General features: G+C 37.2%; 1 protein-coding gene across 3 annotated transcripts; it reads left to right on the top strand.

Annotated features, from left to right (window-relative positions):
• The first annotated feature begins 1180 nt into the window (after nucleotides 1-1180).
• On the top strand, nucleotides 1181-26260 carry LOC110466964 (mothers against decapentaplegic homolog 4-like). Of its 3 annotated transcripts, none has more exons than XM_021523793.1 (13): nucleotides 1181-1268; nucleotides 3461-3766; nucleotides 4783-4957; nucleotides 5600-5629; nucleotides 7612-7752; nucleotides 8926-9111; nucleotides 14611-14703; nucleotides 15377-15445; nucleotides 17215-17277; nucleotides 17753-17936; nucleotides 20723-20891; nucleotides 21892-22030; nucleotides 22492-26260. In XM_021523793.1, the coding sequence occupies exons 2-13, from the start codon at nucleotides 3530-3532 to the stop codon at nucleotides 22716-22718; spliced, it is 1713 nt and encodes a 570-aa protein (XP_021379468.1). In that variant the 5' UTR covers nucleotides 1181-1268; nucleotides 3461-3529; the 3' UTR covers nucleotides 22719-26260. The 3 variants fall into 3 exon arrangements, with proteins under 3 accessions (XP_021379468.1, XP_021379467.1, XP_021379469.1); XM_021523792.1 differs by having other exon boundaries at nucleotides 7597-7752; XM_021523794.1 differs by lacking the exon at nucleotides 8926-9111 and having other exon boundaries at nucleotides 7597-7752.

The following is a 26260-nucleotide window of genomic DNA, read 5'->3' as shown; positions in this document are numbered from 1 at the left end:
CGACTTTCTTTAAATATGTTGCATGGGCCAAACCTGTTCCGATATCATTGGTCGAACCTGCCCCAAATTGATATTTTGATAAGACGTATATTACAGTAATATGAAAGCCAACGTGAGACATTAATGTATACCATCACGTGAAGCTGTCAGTGGCATTTAAAAAAGCAGCAATTCAATTTACAGAAAGTTCACATAAATAGAGAAGTGAGGTCATTATCTTCTTTCTACCCTCTCAAAAATAACACTCCAGTTAAGAATTTTAAAATTTTTCCTCGACATTATTTTCGACATTTTTTCGTGTGACGCCCAGTCAATAAAACTGGCTTATATCCTCAAAGTTGTAAATATTTGCTCAAGATCAGAAACATCTTAATAACTACTGTACAAGTTCAGTATGTCAAAATTAAATATGTAAGTTCTTATCAGTGGTTAAATGTCTTGTTCAGAAGATGACACAGGACATTTCTACTTCAGGTGTTGGTATAATGCACAACTTTAATTCATAAAACAGTCACTTGAACCAGAGACGTCTATATATATTATGTAATATATACGTCTCTGCTTGAACTGATGAGAGTGGGCCTGCCTTCTGTGGAAGTTAGAGACGTCTATATATATTATGTAATATATACGTCTCTGCTTGAACTGAGGAGAGTGGGCCTGGCTTCTGTGTAAGTTAGAGACGTCTATATATATCATATAATATATACGTCTCTGCTTGAACTGAGTAGAGTGGGCCTGCCTTCTGTGTAAGTTAGAGACGTCTATATATATTATGTAATATATACGTCTTTTATATCTGCGGTCTTAACTCATGTAGTAAAGTAACTGAAAGGAGCTCCTATAATAACATCATAACATACTGAATCACTTCCGTTTTACTTTATCCTATATAACGGTCAGTTACCTATGGTTGGCCTCAGGGGAAATTCGAAAAACTTGATTTATGTTTGAATCGTCGAATGATATCTTCTACTTCTTAAGTAATGGAAAGCTTTTACAGAATTTAAGTTTTTTTCTAAACTTGTGTTTAAATAGGCAGTTAAAATTATTTTTAATTCTACGATATCCATTAAAAATGTAAATTGTGAAAAAAATACCCCTCATCATGCCCCTAAATATATTTATAATTCTGAACCGGAAGTGCAAATTATATTAGATTTCTGTATTCGGCGCATGCGTACTTGTTATTTTGGTTTCACTCGCGCCATGAAAATGTGACAAGTCGGGAATATTATATTGTAAATGTGCAATTTATCTGGATCAGGGTAAGTTTTACCGCCGCATGCGTTTTGTAAAATATACTGATGATGCCAATGAATACAAATATGGACCGAAAATCAGTGTAGATGCCTTAGGAACACTGGTGATAAAAGCATCAGTTGGTTCGTCCCTCGTTTGTTTTGGTTGGTGCCACCAAGTCTGGCTCTACTACAGGAAGGCGACTTGAAGATGGTGCAGGATTTATTTTAAAAGAATTAGCATAAATTACACTAGAAACATAACTTAACAGCACCAAAATTTCCGATGAGGCCTCATTATACGTCACTGTTGACTTAGTACGTGTGTGTTGTTGGCGAATCTGCTCCGCTGCCGGTAGCCAACAACATGTGTACCACACCCGGCCCTACTCTCCCTACCAAATTAAAACACCGCTCGCACCAATGTTATTAAGGTTATTCTGCGATTGTTTATATATTAAAGCAATCAATTTATAGGTAAACAGTTTATTAATAACGATAGTTTACTGTTCTATGGCATTTGAAAAATGTAACAGAAATGAACATTTTCGACCTTTTATTATAACAGCTGATTTCATGCCTTTTCAGAATTTTTGTGAAATCAACTTTTTTTTTCATGGAAAGGTTTAAAAACTACAATTTAATCCTCTTGCCCATATTGCCAATTGTATCTATGAGTATCTCCTATGTCAAAAAATCTACTGAAATATTGGGTGACGAGTTTCTAAGCCCGCATGATAAAATTGCATTTTAATCGAATTAAAGCAAATGTAAACAGCAACATGCTTCACAAGCAGGTTACTTTGAATACTGTGGTTCTTCAACAACCTTGCTAGGTAAACTAAATGTGTACTTTCACTACGTACTATGACCAAGAATCGATAGTGGCAACAGACTTGTAGTAATGCATGTATGTACAGCGTTGCTCAAAAGGTCAAACAAACTCACATGTGCTGTACTGAAGCTAAGCTTCTGCTAGCCCAAGTCTCCTTTAGCCCTGACTCCAGACTTAGATATTTTGACAGATAGATGTCTGGTGTGGGGCCAGAGCACACCACTTTATGAAAACATGACATTCTCTGACACCATTTCGTAGCACTAAGTTTTGAGGTGCTGACGATAAAAATCTGCCATGATGCAATGCCTTACTGACAAATATTGATACATGTGTAACAGGAGAGGAAAAAAGCACAGCCACACCGGGGTTCGAACCCAGGACCCTCTGAACTTTAGACAGTTACTCTACAAATTGAGCTATATATCTGGTCGCCGACAATCGACCCAGTCCAGTTCTGCTACATTCCTCCCTCCTTTAACAAAGTCTTCGACCATGAAGACACACGAGACCCTATACCACCTACTGTGGGTATATTTCGTTGGGCGCCAAATGTAACAGGAGAGAACAAAAATGCATGGCCAGACCAGGGTTTGAACCCGGGACCCTCAGAAATCTAGACGGATGCTCTACCAATTGAGCTATCTGGTCGCCATGGGCAATTTGTTTATCCGAAACTGCCCTTATTACCAACTGCTGGTACATTCTGTCAGCAGGGTCCTAGTGTTATCAATGTTAGCTGGTTAAACGATTACACAATCGGAGGATCTACTGTGAACCGGTTACCAAAATCAGGAACCAAATAGTTAGACATGTATTTACCCCAGGGGATGAATCCATGTTTACCTGGTTTAGGCCTTCAATTATCTACTAGTGATGAGACCTAAATAAGATTTTTTGGTAATAAAAACAATGTTCAGACTGACCTGTTTGGGGGGGGGGTTGTTTCTGTTCTCAATTTACAAGAAAGGTTTACAATGAGATGTCAACCACACAGTGACATGTGAAATCCCAATGCTGCATTTTATATTTAAGGATGGGTCTGTAGAAATAATCTCAAGAGCACACAAATGAATTAAATAATATCATGTGAAACAACAAAAAAAGTGAAAAAATCTAGAAATTAGTTTTATCGATCAAATCATGCTTCTCAAGAACAACATTTTCACATTTGAGTTCAGTTAGAAACGACATGCTTTCGTATTTTGGTGTTCTTGACCAATTTATATATAATTAACCAGTTACTCGGTCAGAAGAGTTTTTGAGTAACCGGCAACTAAAACTCCCTCAGTTTGACAACTCTTACAATTACACCTACAGATTTGTTGTTTTGTAATTCCTTTAATTTAGGTTATATTAATAGTTTCAATTTTTCCTTCCACAGTTTCCATAATTGAGGATAATTTGAGAGACATCAATAGTTTCTTGATCTGGGTCACCTAGGGGCTTGATCATGTCCTCTCAGGCCCCTACATCAGCGGACGCCTGTCTGAGTATCGTCCACAGCCTCATGTGTCACAGACAGGGAGGGGAGAGCGAGAGTTTTGGAAAGCGAGCTATCGAGAGTCTGGTGAAGAAACTGAAGGAAAAGAGAGATGAATTAGACAGTTTGATCACAGCCATTACAACCAATGGAGCCCACCCTACCAAGTGTGTCACCATACAGAGAACATTAGACGGCAGGCTACAGGTACATTACACATGTATTGTTTTGATTTAAGTTTTACACCTGAAATTTCATAATGAAATATTCCAACCATAGAAGTAAAAGAGTTCATGTGTGTCTTCAGGGGTGAATGAATTAATGATATAAATAAAAGTATACAGGACATGAAAAATTAAAGGGACAATTTAGTGAAGTAAGCTTTTTTACATGGTTTATATTTCAACTTCTTTTTTGAAGCTCTTGCCAGGAGTGCATGACGTAAATAATCTTCAGGTCTGATACATTCTTATAATGTATCACGGTTCCTTGTATTTGAAGTGTAGAAAAGTATTGATTTTGTATTACAAAGGAATTATGTGTGACATTACATGTGTACACGGAGTACCCTGTTTTGTTTGTGCATCATGCATTCTGACATTTAAGGAATAACCAGGATTTTATTTGGGTTATGAAATATTATATACATGTATAACTATGTATGTACTGAAAACCTGTGTGCAATTTGCACAAAAGTCAGTGCACACAGTCTTTTCTGTTATATACAAATTTTCTCCAAAACTTATAATGGTTATCCCTTATAAATTCCTTTTAAAAGTCTGACAACATTTATAATTTCATAGTCAATGAATATTTATTCATTTCTGATAAACGTAAAATAATTCTGCACAAAACACAACATTGCACAGTAGTTTCATTGCCAAGCAACTTCAACCAATCAGAAGTTAGATTTACAAATAGTGGCTGCACCAAACATTTTGGTATATGACATCATCTTTTATTGTTGTCTGTTTTTTTAGGTTATACGATACATTAACTTGAAAATATATTTTGGTATATGACATCATCTTTTATTGTTGTCTGGTTTTTAGGTTACCTGACCATAGGTCATGGTGGCCTTTTGTGATAGCCTTTTTTTAGGTTATACAATACATTAACTTGAAAAAATCTAGCACTGTGAGAAGGGCTGGGTATAAATTCTATATGTATATTGTGAGAAGGGCTGGATGTAAATTCTCTATGTATATTGTAATTGTACGCAGGTTGCTGGAAGAAAGGGATTTCCTCATGTGATATACGCCCGTATTTGGAGATGGCCGGACCTCCACAAGAACGAGTTAAAGCATGCTAAATACTGTCAGTACGCATTTGACCTGAAGCAGGACAGTGTGTGTGTAAACCCTTACCACTATGAGAGAGTTGTCTCCCCTGGTATAGGTAATATCAGCTGTATGCTAATTCTGATCTCTTATACTTAATTACTATACATTTTGGATTACTACAACCGTGCCAGTATTTATGTTCGACCTCAAGTTATATTTTCAAATAAACCATAGGCGTAATGAATCTCTTTTCATGTGTTTTCAGTGAATCAGAATAGAAATCGGTGTATAAAATTTAGTAATCTCAAAAATGAATTTGATAATGAACACGTACACGTGCTACTGAAGGCTGATAAGGTTAAAACAATATCATAATCAAACCATAGTACACGTAATTTTATATTTCTTATTTGATTTATATGTGTAATGTATTAAGCTTTATCAGCGTCTTGTTTAGTGTCATGCAAACACCTTCACTGTTAGATGAAGATTTCGACATTGGACATCGTCGTAACTTTATGATCTTTACAAATAAGACTGAAATGAGTAAATATTGTCACTGTCTGAATAAAGCGATCATAAATCACACAAGTGTGTTGACAACATTTTGATATCTGGCTATCTGCCCATTCAGAAATAATATTGATAGTGTGGAAAAAATACTTCCAGTCCTACAGTGCCATGAGTTCTAAGATATTTTCAGTTTGAAAATAAATAAATTTGGTAAAACTTATCATTTATATTTTATTTTTCACAGATTTATCTGGCTTGACAATACAGCATGCACGTGAGTATTTATTATAGTTGGAATACTTGTCTTTTATTTATTTATTGTCATTTTGATGTATTCTAAGTTTTGCCATCAGCAGTAATGGACATTGTGACTTTTGGAGCAAGTCATTGAATACTGTTTCCACTGTTATATAACTGCCAATCCAGCAGACGAGGAAAATATGACCATTCAAGATCTTTTGACAGTAAGCCCCCTTTGAAATCTTGTCTCACAACAAAAACATGGACAGTTTTAATAGAAGACAGGAGGTTATTTTATGTTGTGTTTTTTAATGCCACTATCCTTAAATACTGTATGGGGTACCGATGATGCTGGTGGCATGGAGTGTTTCCCTTTTCCGTTCCATTTTCATGGCTTCCAACTTATTTTCTTGTCAGATTTTCATCTTAGTTTATACAAAGGTCAAGTATGAGAATACAAAGGTCAAGTATGAGAAAACCTCGGACGGATTCATATTTCAGGGTTCCAAGGTCAGCACCAAAGGTCACTTGCTATTTATAGGTCAACCACAGAACAAATAGGGCATTCAGGTCTTCACCAAAATTAACTTTTAATTATGGGTAATTACATGTAGATATCTCACATGACTTACTTTTAAAAAGAATGATTTTTGGATATTAACAGTCAGAATGAGAGTGATAAAATAGATCCTTGTTATTGATTACAGCCTATGGCTAAAGCATCAAAAATCTTTGTTCTTTTTCGTTATCTTGATAAATTTCTGAGTTGAGGATTCAAGCTGAATCTCATTTTTTTATAACAATGGTTAAGGAATTACTTTCCAGATATTTTCCTGAAGGACTGGATTCTTTTCCTGCACTTTCATGCACTTTTTATCAATATTTTTTTGTATGTGTATTGTAACTTGTATTGGTTTTGACATGTGTTATATGTGTAGCTATTGTTAGAGCTTCAAGTGGTTTTAGAATTTATCAGTTCCCAAGGCATCCAACCCCCTGGTACATGTAACAGCCTAGTAAGTCATATCTGAGTTCTGTATGGAATGAAAACTTTGATTTGAGGGGGCTAAGAATCACAACCAGCCTTCAAGTCATGTCACTTGCGACTCATATGGATTTGTAATTCAAACACAGAATTTTAAACATTCAAAAGAAGAGATAACCAGACAACAAACACCAAATTGGGAGTCTCTCCAAATTCAATGGGCTGAAACCTGTAAACTGGATTAAATTTGCCGAGACTCCCCATTTGATGTTGTCTAGTTATCTCTTTTAAATTTTATATATACTGTAGACTGATGGTCTACTTAAGTATAGTCACAGAATCATCATTTGACCTACACTTAGCTGTCTGTGGTGTTTTAGCAGACTAAAAGGAAAAGGCAGAAAAAATGTACATTTAAGTGAAAGAATAATATAAAAACTTAAAATAACCAAAAAATAGAAGTCAGTTTCTTATAAAAGGTATCCATCAGAATTTCAGTAACAGACTGGTTGTAGGAATAATTGTTATGACAGATGTGTGAAAAACCAGATATCTGGTCAGATTTTGATTTTATGCCACGACTGATCATGACTTATGGATGGTAAATTAGAATCTGTTATAGCTAAGATTTTAAACAGGACAGACTTGTGGATGGGTTAACTAGAATCTGTTATAGCTAAGATTTTAAACAGGACAGACTTGAGGCTGGGTAAACTAGGAATCTGTTTATAATTAGATTTTACGCAGGACAGACTTGTGGATGGGTAAACTAGAATCTGTTATAGCTAAGATTTTAAACAGGACAGACTTGCGGATGGGTTAACTAGAATCTGTTATAGCTAAGATTTTAAACAGGACAGACTTGTAGGTGGGTTAACTAGAATCTATTATAGCGAAGATTTTAAACAGGCCAGACTTGCGGATGGCTTAACTAGGAATCTGTTCATAGTTAGATTTTACGCCACGACAGACTTGTGGATGGGTATGTACACTTGTTGCTATTAACAATGCCACAGTGCCGATTATTACAGCGCCCCCTAGCAGACTTGTGAAGGATGAGTACCAAGGAGGAAACCATCACCCGGCCATAGAGGCAGGCGACAGCTGTCAGACCATACAACACCCCCCTCAGGACAGCTTCACCAGCCGCGGACTCCCGTCGTCGGCCCTCGGTATGGTAACCCTGCCCTTTCTCTTTTTCGTGACCTATGACCTTGGTGCGATCAGTCACCAAACCCTGTGTTCTTTATATATTGAATTAGTGGCCGGAACTTCAACCTTTTGTAGAAGTTCTAAACAGCTTTCTTGAATGTGACCTCGTAAGGACAAGACTTAAAATGGAATAATACTCTAGGTGATCTCTTGATGTGGAGAATGATATTTCATAGCTCCTTACCTAAGGTTTTGAAGCAAGAGCCAATTTACTTGTCAACCTTTGACCTCTAGTATGAAGGCCTGGTTTAGTCACTTTAATTGGCTATTGACCTTTGGAGTCATAGCCTTATGCCCTAGAATTACCTTACTGGAATTATAGATCCCCATCAAAATTGTCCAGCGAGTCGTATCTTCAAGGAACAGACCATTTCCAAGTTATTCTGACCAGGAATTTGTATAATTTAATCTTATTGAAGTTTGTTTATCAATTTAAGCATGTATTCCTATTTTAACTTGGCACAAATATATTTTATCATGTTTTAAATTTTGACCCGTTTATATTTTGCTACCAATTCAAGCAACCATTGCATTATATGGCACTTTGCTTTCCCGTATTATTTCTGATTAAGGACTGATTATTATTTCCATGGAAAGCTTTGCAATGTAATTCGTTGTTCACATGTATTGATATCTTTATATATATTTTAATGTGATTTTTTTTTTATATATATTTCATGTTAAGCATACATTTGCATTGTGACAATTTGATTGGTCAATTCTGTTTGAAATGCTGTCAATGTTTTTACTTTGTGCTATTTGATCAGTGCTATGAGTATTATATATGTTCTGCACAACAGTAACAGTTTGTTGACTTGATTATCACACAACATGTTGATTTTATCCACCAAAGTGAGCATTCCTTATATAAATTTACCTGTGTTTATTAGGTGTTTGGGCAAAATTGCTAAATTATGTGCTAATGTTTTATTGTACATTACAGCATATAAAGTTGTGTATTTTTTAGCCTATATGCAAACATTATTTGAATCTTAATTTATTTTTGTACAGTGCAGAGCAATTGAATCTTCTGTGATTTAATTGGTGAATGATTCCTCTACTATTTCAACATTATTTTTTGTACAGTACAGCACAAAGTGGCGATGTGATAATTTGATTGGTTATTTATCTAGGTCAGGGTTCACCGAGCCCACAGTCCACTGGGCAGCACCAGCCTCACCATCAGACAGTTCCTCAGCACTCTAACACGATAGTGGGGCGAGGTGGCCCCTCCCAGGGGGCAGGGCCTGCAGGGTCGGTCCCTGTCCCCCTCCAGCACACTCCCCTGTCCCCCCAGGCTCTCTCGCCTCAACCCTCAGGTTTTATTTTTGTGTTGGTGTTTTCTGTTTGTGTAGCTTGTTTGTGTATGTGTTACTGCATTTGTTTACCTGTCTCTGCTATACCTGGGTAGTTGTTACTTATAGTTTCTGCCAGTCACATTCCAGGGTCCTGTCTCTGCTATACAGAACCTGGGTAGTTGTTACTTACAGTTTCTGCCAGTCACATTCCAGGGTCCTTTCCGCTATCTGGGTTCCAGGGTTGTTTACAATATCTGCCTGTCTGATTTCAGGGTCCTATCTCTGCTTTATCCGGTCTGGGATTGTTGTCCTCTATAATTTCTGCCAGTCTCATTCCAGGGTCCTGTCTCTGCTATTTGGGGTCTGGGGTTGTTGTCCTTTGTAGTTTCTGCCAGTCTCATTCCAGGGTCCTGTCTCTGCTATTTGGGGTCTGGGGTTGTTGTCCTTTATAGTTTCTGCCAGTCACATTCCAGGGTCCTGTCTCTGCTATTTGGGGTCTGGGGTTGTTGTCCTTTATAATTTCTGCCAGTCACATTGAATGATATTGAAACATTTAGTGTGTGTACTGATCTATCAAGTGCACCAGGCCGAAATTGAATAACAATGTTAATGCAACACTGAGCATTTTGGAATTCTTCAATGTCTACTCGAGTTGCTAAGTGTCATAGAAATGACAAACATTGATAAATGGAAATTATCGACCATGATTTTTGATTTCATTACAAACAGTTTTTCACTGACGTAGTATATTGTACATCTGGCTATCTGTATACATTGTGGTTCTGTAGACTGAAAAAATATTTCATCTTCAATGTTACCATGGCTACCTTGACAGCCAATCGCGGCCATGATTGTTGATGTATACAGATGTGAGTAAAACATGAAGTCTTATGACAATTTTGCCATGTTGCGAGTGTTCGTTTGAAAACTGCATTTACTTTTGGCTTTGCTAGACATTATCTACAGGTACTTCATCACATCAAATTCAATATTATGAATGAACTCACCAACATATCGGCGGGTGCAGATAGGCCTCGAACACTGTAACATCGTGACGTCCTCGGAATGTATACATTGCTACAATGTATCTTTTTATGAATACTCTAAAGAGCAGAAAACTGAGGCACAACATTAACTCCCATGCGTTTGCAGAAAATAACATGAACCAAATTTCAACCGGTTAACTGATTTTGGAATTTCATGATCAATTAATTAGAAACTATTGTGTAATCGACTGATTTCGATCATAATTGATGGTGGAAACAACACTACGTACTATCACAGTGTTGTGCTTGTGACATTTCAGTAAGATAGCACTTTTAAATGGTGCGTAGGAGACCTGTCACCTGTGGTCTAGATGTTGATAACATAGACCTTACATAAGTGCATCCTCGATACTCCAGAGGTTTGCTCACTTTCGATTGTTGCATCCCTGGAATATGTCACAGCAAAATTAAAGGCAAGCGGCTAGGTATTGAATTGGTATCGGGTAAAAAAAGCTGACGTATCGCTAGGCTTATATCTGTCCTTTGAAGATTACAGGATATTGACACTGACTTCAAAGCCAGTCAATTTTACTGTTACACAACCAATTATTTTGATGTTTACCAAAGGAACAAAGTACCCTTCTGGCCTCATCCACGAGGTGGTACACACCGAGTCTTCGATTTTGATATATATCAGGGGTGCAGAGAGCTGAAGTGTAGCAGTAAAGAAATTAATCTTGGAGGGCTTTCTGACCTAAGACACCAAGACATTCTATTTATTTTAACAGTAATTAATCGACCTGTGAAATAACATGTGCATTCTCTCTGTAAAACAAGTTACCGTCGGTTAGTTTAAAAGTAAGCATTTCCTTTATAGCACTATGAAGTCGGCATCAGATATCGCGCTATCACAAGGAGGCAAGTACACCAACATACCCTGTCTCCGGCACACATATACACACATGTACGCTTACACAACACACATGGAGGCATGTCCCTAAAGGAACACAGCTATTGATAGGACCTTGAACAATATAAAACCTAACCATACTTTAACTCATTCACCCCTGAAGACACATTTGAACTCTTCCAATTCAAAGGTTGGAGTAGTTCATTATGAAAATGCAGGGGTGAATGAGTTAAAGCAGGTCTCCCTGTAAAGCCAAAGTTGTAGTGTTACAACACTATCTCTGTGATAGTGTTATTGTATACCGCTGGTGAAAATGTTGAAACGGGTATGTATACATTGTGTATGATACATAGTCACACCTTCTCCATTTTAATTTTATTCCACAAACATCCTTCTTTGAACCCTATTACATGTAATACATTAATTTTAACAAAATTGCCTGATAATTATGTAACATACTGGGTATATGATTTAAAATCAAATAAATTATGCAGTGTTTCGCACAAAACATCTATTATGAGGACATTTACTCCCAAAACTGTTGTCGGCGATGACGGAGTCAACATTAAGTTTTTGCGTTTGAGTTAGTTTCACTGAAAGTATAAGTGCTAGACTAACCAAACTTGGACCATAGATGCATTGTGGGTATATAGTACATCTCAACCCATGCATCAAATGCTGGATGCAGCCTACCTTTCATGGTCCTTTGACTTTGTCAGCATCTCAATCAACATTAAGTTTTTTTGCGTTTAAGTTAGTTTCTCTGATTTGTGCATTGATGGTCAAAGCGGGGCATAGGTGAGACATACCAATCTGAATGGCTTGTTGAAGAACTGTCCTATATAGTTGCATACCTGAGAGTACAGAATCTTGTAAAACTGTAAAATATACCCCCAAAATCCAAGAGAACCACTGTTATAGTCCTATACACTGCTCCCAGTGCATAGTGTCAAATAGAGTTATTCTGCTTATCCTTTACTGTACGAATGTAACACTCTCCTGTGTCCTGTATATGTTTAAATGTGATCCTCAGTAGATACATATGTATCACAGTATGCCCCCTCAATGGAATACCTCCATACCCACCCCCAACCCTACCCCCTACCCCCATGCTACCCGTCAAATTTGTATTTGTGTATTGACATTAGTGACTACGCTTCCTGTTGTCTGATTTACTGTATAACAGGAAATATTCGCCTTTTTCGTCACCTAAAATGAGGGCAAATTTATCATTACAGTGAACGTTGGTCAACAACATAATTTACAAAGTTACTAGATGAGAAAGGCGTAATTAACACTGGCTGAATTCGGATTTTACAGGCGAAGGTTTCCCGGTACACAGTATATCTTTTCCCTGTCCGAGGCTTTAGATGTATTAGTGCTGAGAACACTCCTCGTTGCTTCGTGTAGTCGTGAATGTGCTTCGTGGCTTGTTGTGTACTTATTTACTGATGTGTGTTAACACGCTTCAAAGCTAGCTGCACTGTATCATATAGAAGTAGAAATTTGCTTTCAGCTTAATCCTTTCTTGCAGTGGTCTGCTTTTAATCCTGAGTTGTCTTTTGTATCATTGGACTATATCCCACTCCAAACATCAATTTGTATACCCCCTGGAATCTCGCAAACACGTCGTACACTAAATAGGTTTTTCCATGCATGTCAAAATTAAAAGACACTCGCTCAAAATCCTCCATTTGGTGATATATAACTATCTGGTGTTTTGGGAAATAACTAAGATTATTTTCTGGTCATCCCTTACAGTTTCATCTCTAAGACAAACTTTGAATAACTCAAAATTAACTGTTTTTTTTTCAATTTGATTCTGATATTGACGTTATTCAACTACCGTATTCGTCATAAACAATTGAGTCTCATCCGCGGAAAATTTGCATAGCTCCGCCCATATGTATTATTGTCAACAACATGGAAATTTGTCACAATCTATCGTCAGGTTATGACATCATAAGCTCCAGTTTACAGGAACAATGGTTATTGAGTGAATGTCAGTGTAAACTGAATATAATGTATTACATCCAATGTATGAGAAAATCCTTCAGAACTAAATTCCATCTTTTTTTTGACTTGGGAGGGAATTCATTATGTCGGTGTAGAATGGACAAGCAGTTATTTCAGTCCTATAAATAATCACACTGACAGATAATCTGATATATTGAGTGAAAATAAAAGAAACCAAAACTTGCGTGTAATTTATGTACAAGTAACATAATATCATCAAGGGAGATAACTCTAACACAAAAATCACATATACATTGTATACTGTGCAAGGTTACTGATACAGTATTTGATGTTATCAGGGTGCCGGAACTGAAAAAAACCAAGTCAGATATGTTTTTTTCTCAAACAAAATACCTAGTGTTTTGGTTATTTCCCATCACAGTAGAGACATAGAGACGTCTTTATCCTTCTCTCCTGTTGATAACCCACTAACCCTTTACCACTGTAGACCATAATGGACTCATTCAGATGAATGCGTGGGACAGTCTACTGAAGTTGCAGAGGGGTGAAAAGGTTTATAAAGTGTTAAATCATTCGGAAACAATTGCATTGGTTACTGTTTCAAGTTCAACACAGATATCATGTTCCACATATTTTGTTTTGTTTAATACACTTAGGTACAGTGCCGTTTGGTGACAGAAGTTGTTTAATTTCTAAAACCTATCATGAATTTCTGAAGTGACAAAACCTGGAATTTTACGATGAGAATATTTTTCTAAAAAATCTTGGTGCCTCCTTATTACAGTGCCGTTTAATCCTTAATACTTAAAAGGCAATACATGTCATTAAGACTTTTTTCACCATTATGATTAATTTATGTACTGCAGAAGAAATCCTAGTGGGTATACCTGGCCCTGATTAAATGTACGGTGTAGTTCTCTTGAGCTTTCACTTTGGTTATATACATATAGTTGTCAGGATCATCACTCATTGGAGACGCTGGTTCCGTGATGCTGTGATTTGAATGTTTCAAAATAGCTTCCCTTAACTTTCTTTAGTGTTCAAGTTTTCTCTTCCTGTTTTGATATTTTTTTTATGAATTACGTGTGGATCTGTCATATTTTAGAGAGACAAAAATCCAGGTACATAACACATACATTGTTATTTAGATTCGTGACAGAATTTCTGTTTTTTTGTATAGTTTGATAACCGACAGCTGACTCTGCTTACGTAGACTAACTAATCTCTGGCTTCTAACTATAACCGTCTTCTTAACCAGCTCAACTAAGCATTTCATTTACAGGAATCTTAAAAGTTATTATATTATAATTTTAGTTCAGTTCTTTGAGCAAAAATAGCAATATTTATCTTATATATTTTTTAACTTTTTTTTAAGGATAATGATTGATTATAATTTTCAGATTTTAATGCAAGATTTTTGAGGAAACATCAGAAATTAAACGATGATCAAAATAGATGGTGAAAAAACCAATTATCTTGATTTACAGATTTAAATTATTGCAACTGATAATTTTATAGGGTCAGACAAATAAATAAATAAATTTTAAGGGTCAGACAAAAAGATAAATTAATCACTGTAAAATACATTGATGTAAATGACTATTGATTATTAGTTTATCATGTTGGTTATTGTTGGCCTCATTTCAGCTTCCAGTGGTATTGGGTTGTCCTCTCCACTTGGTGAAAACTACCCACAAATACCTCACTCTAGCCAGGCCAACCTGAGCCCGTTTCCTAGAAGTAAGTATGTAAGGTTAGTTGATAATAAGTGGATAGCGCACTTGCCCTTCGTTAAGGTGGCCTGGGTTGAATCCCAATCACTTGTGAAATGATATGGATTCACTTGCCGAACCATGTTGATTTTTCCCAGATATTTCGGTTTCCTCCCACATTAAGACCCTTCACACGCTAACATCCGGGCCAACAACAGTGATTAATATTAATTAAAATAACTTGTTCTATAGTTGTTTTTAAATAAATAAGGTTTATAACGTGACAATACCCAAAACACAAATTAATATGGAACAGTATCCGCAATGTATTGGTTCCCAAAATCAAACACTTCTCATATGTAATGTAGCATTGTCATTTTGCAAATCAGTGGTATCTATTCTTAATAAAAAATTATGTACTTTTAATCAATTTGAACATTTTCTTTCTGCCTACATGTTGTATGTTGTTCATGAACTTGATTGAAAATTCAAATATCTATCAAGTTAAATCTTAGGTCATGCTCTGCTGTTAAACAACCAAAACTTAGTCAATGCCTGAATGGGTCCCCGCTTACATCTCACAGAGCCATGGAGGGCCAAGTGACCCAGATATCTGTGGACAGTTTTGTGAAACAATCTTAAGGACATCTTTAATATTCAACATATACAAGTTCTATATTTATGTATTCATTTGATTTCAGACTCTTCCAGTGCTACCTGGGCCGGGAGCAGTACGGCTACCTACACACAGACACAGGACCCACAGTTCTGTAAGTGCTGTATGGCGGGAAATGTTTGCCACAATTAAACTTTTGCCTTTTTGGCCCTCGGTAATGAGGGCAAAGTTATCTTGACAGTGATAATTAGTACACAATACTTGTATACTGTGTCTAGTAATCACAGGTGAAGGGCGAAATACTGTATCGATACATCACAAAGGACCCTCAATTTTGTTTATAGATACATAAACCTACGGGACCCTCAATTCTGTTTATAGATACATAAATCTACAGGACCCTCAATTCTGTTTATATATACATAAACCTACAGGACCCTCAATTCTGTTTATATATATACCTACGGGGCCCTCAATTCTGTTTATAGATACATAAATCTACAGGACCCTCAATTCTGTTAATATATACATAAACCTACAGGACCCTCAATTCTGTTTATATATATACCTACGGGACCCTCAATTCTGTTTATAGATACATAAACCTACGGGACCCTCAATTCTGTTTATAGATACATAAATCTACAGGACCCTCAATTCTGTTTATATATACATAAACCTACAGGACCCTCAATTCTGTTTATATATATACCTACGGGCCCCTCAATTCTGTTTATAGATACATAAACCTACAGGACCCTCAATTCTGTTTAAAGATACATAAATCTACAGGACCCTCAATTCTGTTTATAGATACATAAACCTACGGGACCCTCAATTCTGTTTATAGATACATAAACCTACAGGACCCTCAATTCTGTTTATAGATACATAAACCTACGGGACCCTCAATTCTGTTTATAGATACGTAAACCTACAGGACCCCCAATTCTGTTTATAGATACATAAACCTACGGGACCCTCAATTCTGTTTATAGATACGTAAACATACAGGACCCCCAATTCTGTTTATAGATACATAAACCTACAGGACCCGCAATTCTGTGTATAGATACGTAAACCTACAGGACCCCTAATTCTGTTTATAGATACATAAACCTAGGCGACCCTCAATTCTGTTTATAGATACATAAACCTACGGGACCCTCAGTTCTGTTTATAGATACATAAACCTACAGGACCCTCGAGTTCAGGATCTTACAGGAACCTTATACTGTATACATGTACTATATATAAAACAAGACCCAAAGACTAATTTAGCGAGCACTTTCGTCCATCTGGGGACTTTTTTCAATCATATATAAGAGATGTACTTGTGCTTCTTGTGTTTGAAATTAGATTTTACATTTGAAAGTTATATGATAATTCATGTGTTAAAAACTTGGGTAATTTCAAATCAAGATAATTTGAATTAATAGAAGTGTCATTTTCTCTGGTATCTTTCACCCAGGATTTACAGTTTTATTGTCTCGCTGCGATGAAGTAGCCGAAGTGAGACTAAGGTGTTGCTTTTCAGGCGGCGACGTCAGCATAAAGCTTTTGTGTTTGACTTAGTTTCACTGAAAGTATTTGTGCTAGACCAACCAAACTTGGACCATAGGTACATCTTAGGTAGTACATATCAACTCATGCATCAAATGCTGGATGCTTCCTACCTGTCATAGTCCATCGACTTTGTCAGCATCTCCATCAACAGAAAGTTTTTGTGCTCAAGTTAGTTTCTCTGAAACAATAAGTGCTACACCAACCAAACTTGGATCAGTCAGGCACGAGACATATTATTTCAAATGGTGTCTACATTGAATTTATTTCACTGATATGTGCGTTGATGGTCAAAGCAGGGCACAGACGAGACATATCGTCCCTAATGGCTTGTTTTCATTTGACTGTGTTGTGTTACAGGGAACAACAATCATTTACAGACATCAGACAATATACCTCTTCCTCCGTTAACCAATCAACAACGTAAGTAAAACAAAGCTAATGAAAGTCTCAATGTCTTCAGGAATTCCTGATAAACGTATTGTCAGATGGGGATATTTCGCCCCAATCATGCACGTTGTAATTTTAATTCCAAAAATTCAATTAATTTATATATCAAAGATATGTAAATTTTACTGTAGTGGTTAGCATCGCTGTATCAAACATTGACATGAACTTTTGAAAAAAAGAAAAAAAATGATCTAACAATAATTTTTGGTTGCATCTAATAAGCATGTATTCATTTCTATTCTAATGATGAAATAAAATTGTCAAAATTCATTCAATTTCTATCCTGATGGCTATTCAAACAAACATGATTTTTGTTTAAAGTTCCTTTATCAAAAAAAATCAAAAAAATCACAAAATTAAAAATATTTTACAGACACCAAATTTTCATGTACATACAAGGACTTATATATTTACTTATATATAATTTTTATTTTTATTTTTTTTACAGCCCCCGAATTTTGGTGTACCATTACATATTTTGAGCTGGACCAACAGGTGGGGGAAACCTTCAAGGTGCCATATAGCTGCTCCACAGTGACCGTCGACGGCTACACTGACCCTTCCAGTCTTGACCGCTTCTGTCTCGGTCAGTTATCAAATGTTCACCGAACAGAGGCCAGTGAAAGGGCAAGGTGAGTTATCAATCGTACACAATACAGAGGCCAGTGAAAGGGCAAGGTGAGTTATCAATCGTACACAATACAGTGGCCAGTGAAAGGGCAAGGTGAGTTATCAATCGTACACAATACAGAGGCCAGTGAAAGGGCAAGGTGAGTTATCAATCGTACACAATACAGTGGCCAGTGAAAGGGCAAGGTGAGTTATCAATCGTACACAATACAGAGGCCAGTGAAAGGGCAAGGTGAGTTATCAATCGTACACAATACAGTGGCCAGTGAAAGGGCAAGGTGAGTTATCAATCGTACACAATACAGAGGCCAGTGAAAGGGCAAGGTGAGTTATCAATCGTACACAATACAGAGGCCAGTGAAAGGGCAAGGTGAGTTATCAATCGTACACAATACAGTGGCCAGTGAAAGGGCAAGGTGAGTTATCAATCGTACACAATACAGAGGCCAGTGAAAGGGCAAGGTGAGTTATCAATCGTACACAATACAGTGGCCAGTGAAAGGGCAAGGTGAGTTATCAATCGTACACAATACAGAGGCCAGTGAAAGGGCAAGGTGAGTTATCAATCGTACACAATACAGTGGCCAGTGGAAAAAAATAAAGCATTCCATTTTATATTTGGCAATGTCACTTCTATAATGCCACATGAAGACAACAATGATGAGGGTGTATTAACTCATTGACCCCTGAAGTTTCATAATGAACTATTCCAACCTTTGAATTGGAAGGGTTCAAATGTGTCTTCAGGGGTGAATGAGTTAATGCTTCTGAAGCAGATTTCAACAGAACTGAGTCTGTACTGTCACCATTGCCTTTTGTTTACTACAGGATCAATAGGGTAAGAGAAAAAGAATCATTCAGCACCTTAACCCTTTCATCCCCATGTGACTTTAGTAGACTCTACCATGCATTGATCCAGATGAGTCTGTTATGGTCTACAGTGGTGAAAGGGCTAAGGTGAGATGAGGAATCTCAACATTCGGGGAAATATTCTTAAGATGCCAAACAGTCTGCAAGCCTTTTGTTTGAAAACTTAAGAATATTTCCCTTTTGGTTAAAATTCCCCTATATCACCCTCTTGGGGGTGAGATTAATAGAATCTTTTACCCCCTTGGGGGTGAGACAGGGTAATCTCAACCCGAGGGGTAAGATTCTTAAGTTGTCAAACACGAGGCTTGCCGAGTGTTTGACAGCTTAAGAATCTTACCCCGAGGGTTGAGATATCCCCGTCTCACTCCCAAGGGGGGGAATGATTATTTTTCTCTTACCCTGTTTACCCTTGTATTTTACATAGACGTTACAGCAATGCAAGACAATGTTGATGTGATGCGGCTGAATTGTCGACGTGACGTCATTGTATTGTTGCCGTGACGTCATGGTATTGTTGCTATGACGTCATACAATTGTTGAGAACGTGCAAAGAACATGTGTAGCTTGTCTCAACCCTAGGGTGAGATTAATAGAATCTTTCACCCCCTACGGGGTGGGATAGGAGAATCTCAACCCGAGGGGGAGGATTCTTAAGTTGCCAAACACGAGGCTCTGCCGAGTGTTTGGCAACTGAAGAATCTTTCCCCGAGGGTTGAGATTCCACTATCTCACCCACAAGGGGGTGAATGATTCTTTTTCTCTTACCCTGTTCTTTCATTGTGTATCATATGCACAATGTAATGATAACGTTACATGCTAAATTCAGGGTTGACGTGACGTTGATGGATTGTTGACGTGACATCATTGTATTGTTAAAGTGACATCATGCCATTGTTAGGAATAGGGGAATCCCCCCGTCTCAACCCTAGGGGGAGACAAGGAAATCTCACACCGGTAAAAATGCGGATACACCTGTCCAGGGTAAGAGAAAAGAAAATCTCACACCGGTAAAATGGTGGATATCCCTGTCCAGGGTAAGAGAATCCATTGTTCTGTATGTTCAAAGAAAACATGTATGTGACATGAGTTGAGTTGAGTTGAGTGCATTGAGTATTTCTATATATCATAGTGGGCCACAACCCTCCTTTATTAGGAGGGAGACTCCCTCATTTTGACCAAAATTTACCAATCTCCCTCATTTTGACAATCTCCCTGGAAACTCCCTCACTCAAGTCCAAAATCACACAAACTCAAAATCTACATCCTGTGGTCAAATGATCTCCTAGTTACTGCAGGGTGTGGGTAATGATGTGTGTCTGAATCAAATGAATGCTATACATTTTTGGAGTTATTCTGATGCATAAAAAGGGAAAGATAGATTGAGCAAAGCAGTTTCAGTCACGTTTCACGCACTTTCTCCCCCATTGGTAGTGGAGGTCTCCCTCATTGGAAGTGGAGGTCTCCCTCATTAGAAGTGGAGGTCTCCCTCATTGGAAGTGGAGGTCTCCCTCATTAGAAGTGGAGGTCTCCCTCATTGGAAGTGGAGGTCTACCTCATTTGAAGTGGAGGTATCCCTCATTGGTAGCGGAGGTCTCCCTCATTAGAAGTGGAGGTCTCCCTCATTGGAAGTGGAGGTCTCCCTCATTGGTAGTGGAGGTTTCCCTCATTGGAAGTGGAGGTCTCCCTCATTGGAAGTGGAGGTCTGCCTCATTGGAAGTGGAGGTCTCCCTCATTAGAAGTGGAGATCTCCCTCATTGGAAGTGGAGGTTTCCCTCATTGGTAGGGAGGTTTCCCTCATTGGTAGGGAGGTTTCCCTCATTTGGGGTTTCACACGTTGACACCTATGATATATTCGTTGTTTTGGATCATAAGATATTTGTACAATAAAGCAGACATAAATGATTTGCCATTGTTGTAGATTACATATAGGTAAGGGTGTACAGTTGGACTACCGAGGGGAGGGTGACGTCTGGATACGCTGTGTCAGCGACCACAGCGTCTTCGTCCAGAGTTACTACCTCGACCGTGAGGCTGGGCGTGCTCCCGGTGATGCTGTTCATAAAATATACCCAAGCGCATACATAAAGGTAATTATACATAAATATAGTGCATATATGATGTCATTGTATTGTCCCTTGTTTTGTAAGAAGCGTCCTTGATTAGTGTTGTCATTTCTTGTTGTAAGGACTTAAAAATTACCATGAATTCATAACGTTATTGTTTTGTACAGATTGTTGTAAAAATCACCCTGAATTTGTAACATCATATTGTTTTTAGTCAATTTAAAATATCACTCTGAATTTAGGACGTCATTGTAGCTTACCTAGTTATGTAAAAATGCCAAAAACTTGTGGGATCATTGTATTGTTCCTAGAAATGTAAAACAATGCTGAGGATTCGTACATGTGGAGTCATCGTATTATTTCTACTGGTATAAAAATCATGTTGTGTTTGTAAAGTCAAAGTGCTCCTAGCGACATAAAAAGACACCTTGAATTTATGAGGTCATTGTAGCTTACCTAGTAATCATTATGTTAAAAACGCCCCAAATTTGCAATGTCGTTGTATTGTTATTATCCCCTCGCAACAGAAGTTCGAGGGGATAAAGGATTCCGCCCGTACGTATGTACACATGTACGTATGTACACATGTACGTATGTACACATGTACGTATGTTACACTCTTTGTCATCGCTCTAGCAACTTTTCTCAATGGAAATTCATGAAACTTCATACAAGTGTTCGGTATGACAATACCTTGAACAAGTTCACATTTCTGGTTACTGCGTTGAAGGTTAAGGTCACTGTTACTATTTTTAAAAAGACTTTTGTCATCTCTCTTGCGACTTCATTTCCTCTTACATATATCATAATGTGTGAATGCGAGGGAATTTGTATCACCTTTGATTCCTTGTTCCTAGTAACGTCACGACTGTTGCTTTTACATACTGCATATAAAAGTTTTCTATCATAGGGTTATTACACTAGATTGACAGCCAGATGATATTGTACGTTCCTATTTTGAACATCCCTGGATCCTATTTGTCTAGAACATGGTCAGCCCTCTTACACTTTGTGTGTCTTACAGGTATTCGACATTCGACAATGCCATCGACAGATGCAGCAACAAGCCGCCACGGCACAAGCTGCCGCTGCCGCCCAAGCTGCGGCTGTGGCAGGAAATGTCCCCGGGCCGGCCTCTGTGGGGGGTATAGCTCCTGCCGTAGGTAAGTTACTGGTGGCTGTTTGTTTGAGTATCTGCATAGAGGTCCGTCAGTCCAGGTCATGTAAGATTAGTAAAATGGACATTTTTCAATATTAGACCCAACATATGGACTATGGTACTGTATAATAAGATTTTTTTTGCCCAGTCAAATTTTCGCCCTTTGATTGTAAAAACTGTTTTCGCCCAAAATTAAATTCGCCCAATAAGAGAAATTAAGGTTACTTTTTAAAATTCTTCTCCTTAAATTGGATTGTAGGGATGATGAAATATTTGGGTTGTATGTACAGTTGAACCTCATTAGTTTGAACACTTTGGTTTGTATGCACATAGGGACCTGGCTAGTCAGGACAATTAGGTTTTTGTGTACACTAGAACTTCATTAGTTTGTACACAATTCTACAAGAAAGTTATATAGAGATCAATTAAATGTGTTTATACTTTATCTCTTACATTTGTTTGTAGGTCTTAGTGCGGCAGCCGGAATTGGTGTTGACGACCTGCGACGTCTTTGTATCCTGCGCCTGAGCTTTGTTAAGGGCTGGGGACCAGACTACCCCCGTCACAGTATTAAGGAGACTCCATGTTGGATAGAGGTTCAGCTCCACCGCCCTCTACAGCTCCTGGACGAAGTACTACAGACCATGCCACTCAGCAGCGAAGTACGGCCACGCGGCTTCTTCCTAGGCTAGACATTCGTCATGGACATGATTTATCACATTGCCACCAAAATTGTTTACAAACCTACCAGTGTTAGACTTTGCATGGATTATCTCCACTGCTCCAGCATAAGAGACACGTATTATTAGTCTTACTGCCATGATTCGCAATGAAATGCTTGTTAAGTTTGTTTTGGAAAACTTTCCAACTTATGAGTGTTCAACCCTTGTGTGGACAAGTGGACGCCCCTGTCTCAAGGGCAGGACAAATCTAATTCCAAAGGATAAGATTCTTGGAAACCCAACAAAAGGCTTGCCAAATATTTGGCTTTCGAAAATCTTAATCCAAGGGTTTGTGTTTTTTACGTCGTTCACACCCCTTAAGAAGGGTGTTTTGGCAGAAAAATAATGCTTTTTATGCCAAATACCCAGCTAAAAATGACATCATCTTATTATAAAAAGTGACATAATTCATTTGTTTTCATTTTGATGTCACATGCTCATTATACCCTAGGGGTTGACACAGAAATTACTCACGGCTAAAGTGTGAGCCCAATCTCTGAAAGGTGGGATATTGAATATTCTTGTGTGAAAAAGATATCATTTTACAGGGAGTATACTGCCATTATTTGCTAATGAATTGTTGACAAAGTTTCATTTGAGAAACTTTCTATTAATATAATGAATTTGGTGAATTAGATAGATTTTTACCTTTAATTAATTAACTAGGAAACATTTTTACAAAGACGTAATTGTAGGTATTACTTGTGCTACGTTGAGCGTAGAACATTGTGACGCTGAAGGGTAATTTGTTAGGTTCCTGTACAGCCTACAGAGTTGATCTAGGTTCCTGTACAGCCTACAGAGTTGATCTGCGTCAAGTCAGCTCTTTCAGTACAGCTGTAGAAAGTCAACAAATCTCTGGGCCCTTGAAAATTGAATTTCCAGAAATTAAGCAGCATTAACTCATTCATCCCTGAAGACACATTTGAACTCCTCCAATTCAAAGGTTGGAATAGTTCATTATGAAATTTCAGGGGTTAATAGATGTTCGTGGAAATACGGCCTGGTCTTCATCAATGAGAGAGCATGTTTTAATTTAATAATTTTTGGGGCCCATGCTAAAAACAATTTCATGTCAACTCTGATTCTATGCTCATGGCTGATTTCTTGTTTAGGTAATCAAATAATCAAAATTTACATTTTTTAAATGAAGCAGGTTATCATTTGCAATGTCTAGACTTGACTTTATGACCTTGTTACATGATTTTAGCAAGATACAAGAAAGTTGGGTTGAGCACAGAATCCATGTTTAACATGAGCACAGTTTCGTGAATATGGAACCTGATGTCCACCAGAGCATTAGTCAACAGTAGTGACAAGATAGGTTACTGAAATGTTTGTGTGTAATTCACTCTGACAGTGAGTTTATGTTTGTTATGGAGTAAACGTGTCACATCGGTTGTTAATTGTGAAGTACTTACAATCATGTCGGCCCGTAACTACGGTTACCGACACACTTTGTCAAATTATGATGTTTACTCTTGGTGCATATATCATTCTTGTTTAATTGGTTGTTGAAATACTTATGTAAACTGAATGTACGTTTGTTCTCTGCTGTGTGTGAATAAACCGGTGCCCCATAATTGTACATATTGTACTATCACTTCACTGTCACCATGACGATAAACAAATAAGCCATGACTACCCATGCATAGAAACCATGGTTACATCATTATGAAATGTCATTATCAGGAGATTTTGTTTAAGGAGTTAGGGGGAAAAAACCCGATGTGAACGATTCTCTTTAACTCATTCACCCCTGAAATTTCATCCTGAACTATTCCAACATTTGAATAGGAAGAGTTCAAATGTGTCTGCAGGATTGAATGTGTTAACTAGCGTGTGAACAAATAGCAACAAATCAGGAGAGTAATTAACATAAGTTAACAGAATTTGTTTCATAATTGTTGTAAAATAAATGATTAATTATTCAAAAAACCCAGATCATGTGAATTATTCGAATAACACAGATGAAAGATAAGTTGCAGGTTAAACTTGCTATATGATAGGAAGTACGAATTATATTTAGCAGATGTTTTTAAAATAGGGATGCAGAATAGAAAAACTTTATAGTGTTTGTCTAAAACTATCATAATAGCTTAAAAAGGGACAGTCTTTACAAATGAAATTTTTATTTGACAAATGATAAGCAGAGGTGTCTGGATCTTGGGATTTAACTGTAGAGATGAGTGGAATTGGGTAAAAACTACTGTTAGGAACTCCATATTTTGAATATCCTTTGAAAATGTTGGAATCTCAAAAAAATACCACCCCACATCAGAACTACCCCTTGAAGTGACCCAATGCAGATTTTATTGACGATAACATGACTGGTTTTCTGGACTTCAGACACAGGGGCTTACAGAATGTACAGAGTGACAGAGTTACAGAATTAATTTGTTATATACTGGTAAGTGAGCTTTATACTCACTGAGGCTGTGGTAAGGGGAATCATGAAATGGTTTCATATGAAGAGAACATTTTTAAATATCAAATCTTGATGTTTCAAGTAAAAGTTGGTGCGTAAATGTATCAATTATCATCATTATGCGACACATTTGTTAATTTTTAAAACTCGTTGAGTTTCCTGTGTTATTTCATCAATGTGGTTTACATGTTAATTGTATTTGTGCAGTCCGTAAAATTTTGGTCTACATTATATTCATGAGCATGCATAATCCATTAATAATTTGAGTGTGACTGTAGTACTGTATGGGGGGAAATTTTCGCAGCAGTTTAATTTTCGCCTTTTTTTACCCTCCGTAATGAGGGCGTATTTATCATTACAGCCAACATTTGATTTCATGGACGAAGGGCGAAAGTTCGACTGGGCGAAAATTTCCCGATATACTGTATCTTTATACCAAGATCTGCTTGTATCTAGCTTCCTAGCTTATTGATACAAAGTGAACTGTTCAAATAATACCAAATGTTCAATTTCATTTAAACCAACTATTCAAATACAAATGATAAGATCAGTTAAATTCCAGGGATACTTTCAGTGAAATGTTCAAATTGAAACGATGTTTGTATCAAATTATACGAAAGTCAAATATTTGAATTCAAACAATTCATTGAGTCAGATCTTCCGTTCTTTATACATGATGGTAGATGTAGGAATAAGGTTATATAACAGTGTGTTAAAATCAGTATTTTAACAATTGAAGTATATATATTGTTTTGGTAAAAATGTCGGTTAAAAGTTTGGTTAAGTTCAGAAAGTAACCACATTAACATGTGCTGTAAGGACACTTGTGTTATTCAGGGTTTACAGTACATGGTAGAGTGGTGATTTTGATAAAAAAATCTCCCAATTCAAAATGTACCAGGTAGTTTCGAAGTATCTAATTGAACCTAAACGTGTCCTCTAAGAGTCCCAGTACTACTACCAAAAACAGTAACAAAGGTTTTCCAGGCATGACTATATCTTTTGTAAATCTTTTCTGAAAAGAAAACCATACCTTGCGAGACTTTGAAGAGAAATAATAAAGATAAAATAAATAAATATTATC

This window comes from Mizuhopecten yessoensis, unplaced genomic scaffold (assembly GCF_002113885.1).
Source record: "Mizuhopecten yessoensis strain PY_sf001 unplaced genomic scaffold, ASM211388v2 scaffold11151, whole genome shotgun sequence".
Classification (NCBI taxonomy): domain Eukaryota; kingdom Metazoa; phylum Mollusca; class Bivalvia; order Pectinida; family Pectinidae; genus Mizuhopecten; species Mizuhopecten yessoensis.
Note: the sequence above shows the minus strand (reverse complement) of the source record. Positions and strands in the feature narration are given on the sequence as shown.

Bases quoted from the DNA above. Each gene is read 5' to 3' on its own strand.
- LOC110466964 (XM_021523792.1), top strand. From the start codon at position 3,530: ATGTCCTCTCAGGCCCCTACATCAGCGGACGCCTGTCTGAGTATCGTC. The intron at 17,278-17,752 runs GTAAGTAAAACA...TTTTTTTTACAG, and splicing joins TCCGTTAACCAATCAACAAC to CCCCCGAATTTTGGTGTACC. The intron at 22,031-22,491 runs GTAAGTTACTGG...ATTTGTTTGTAG, and splicing joins GGGTATAGCTCCTGCCGTAG to GTCTTAGTGCGGCAGCCGGA.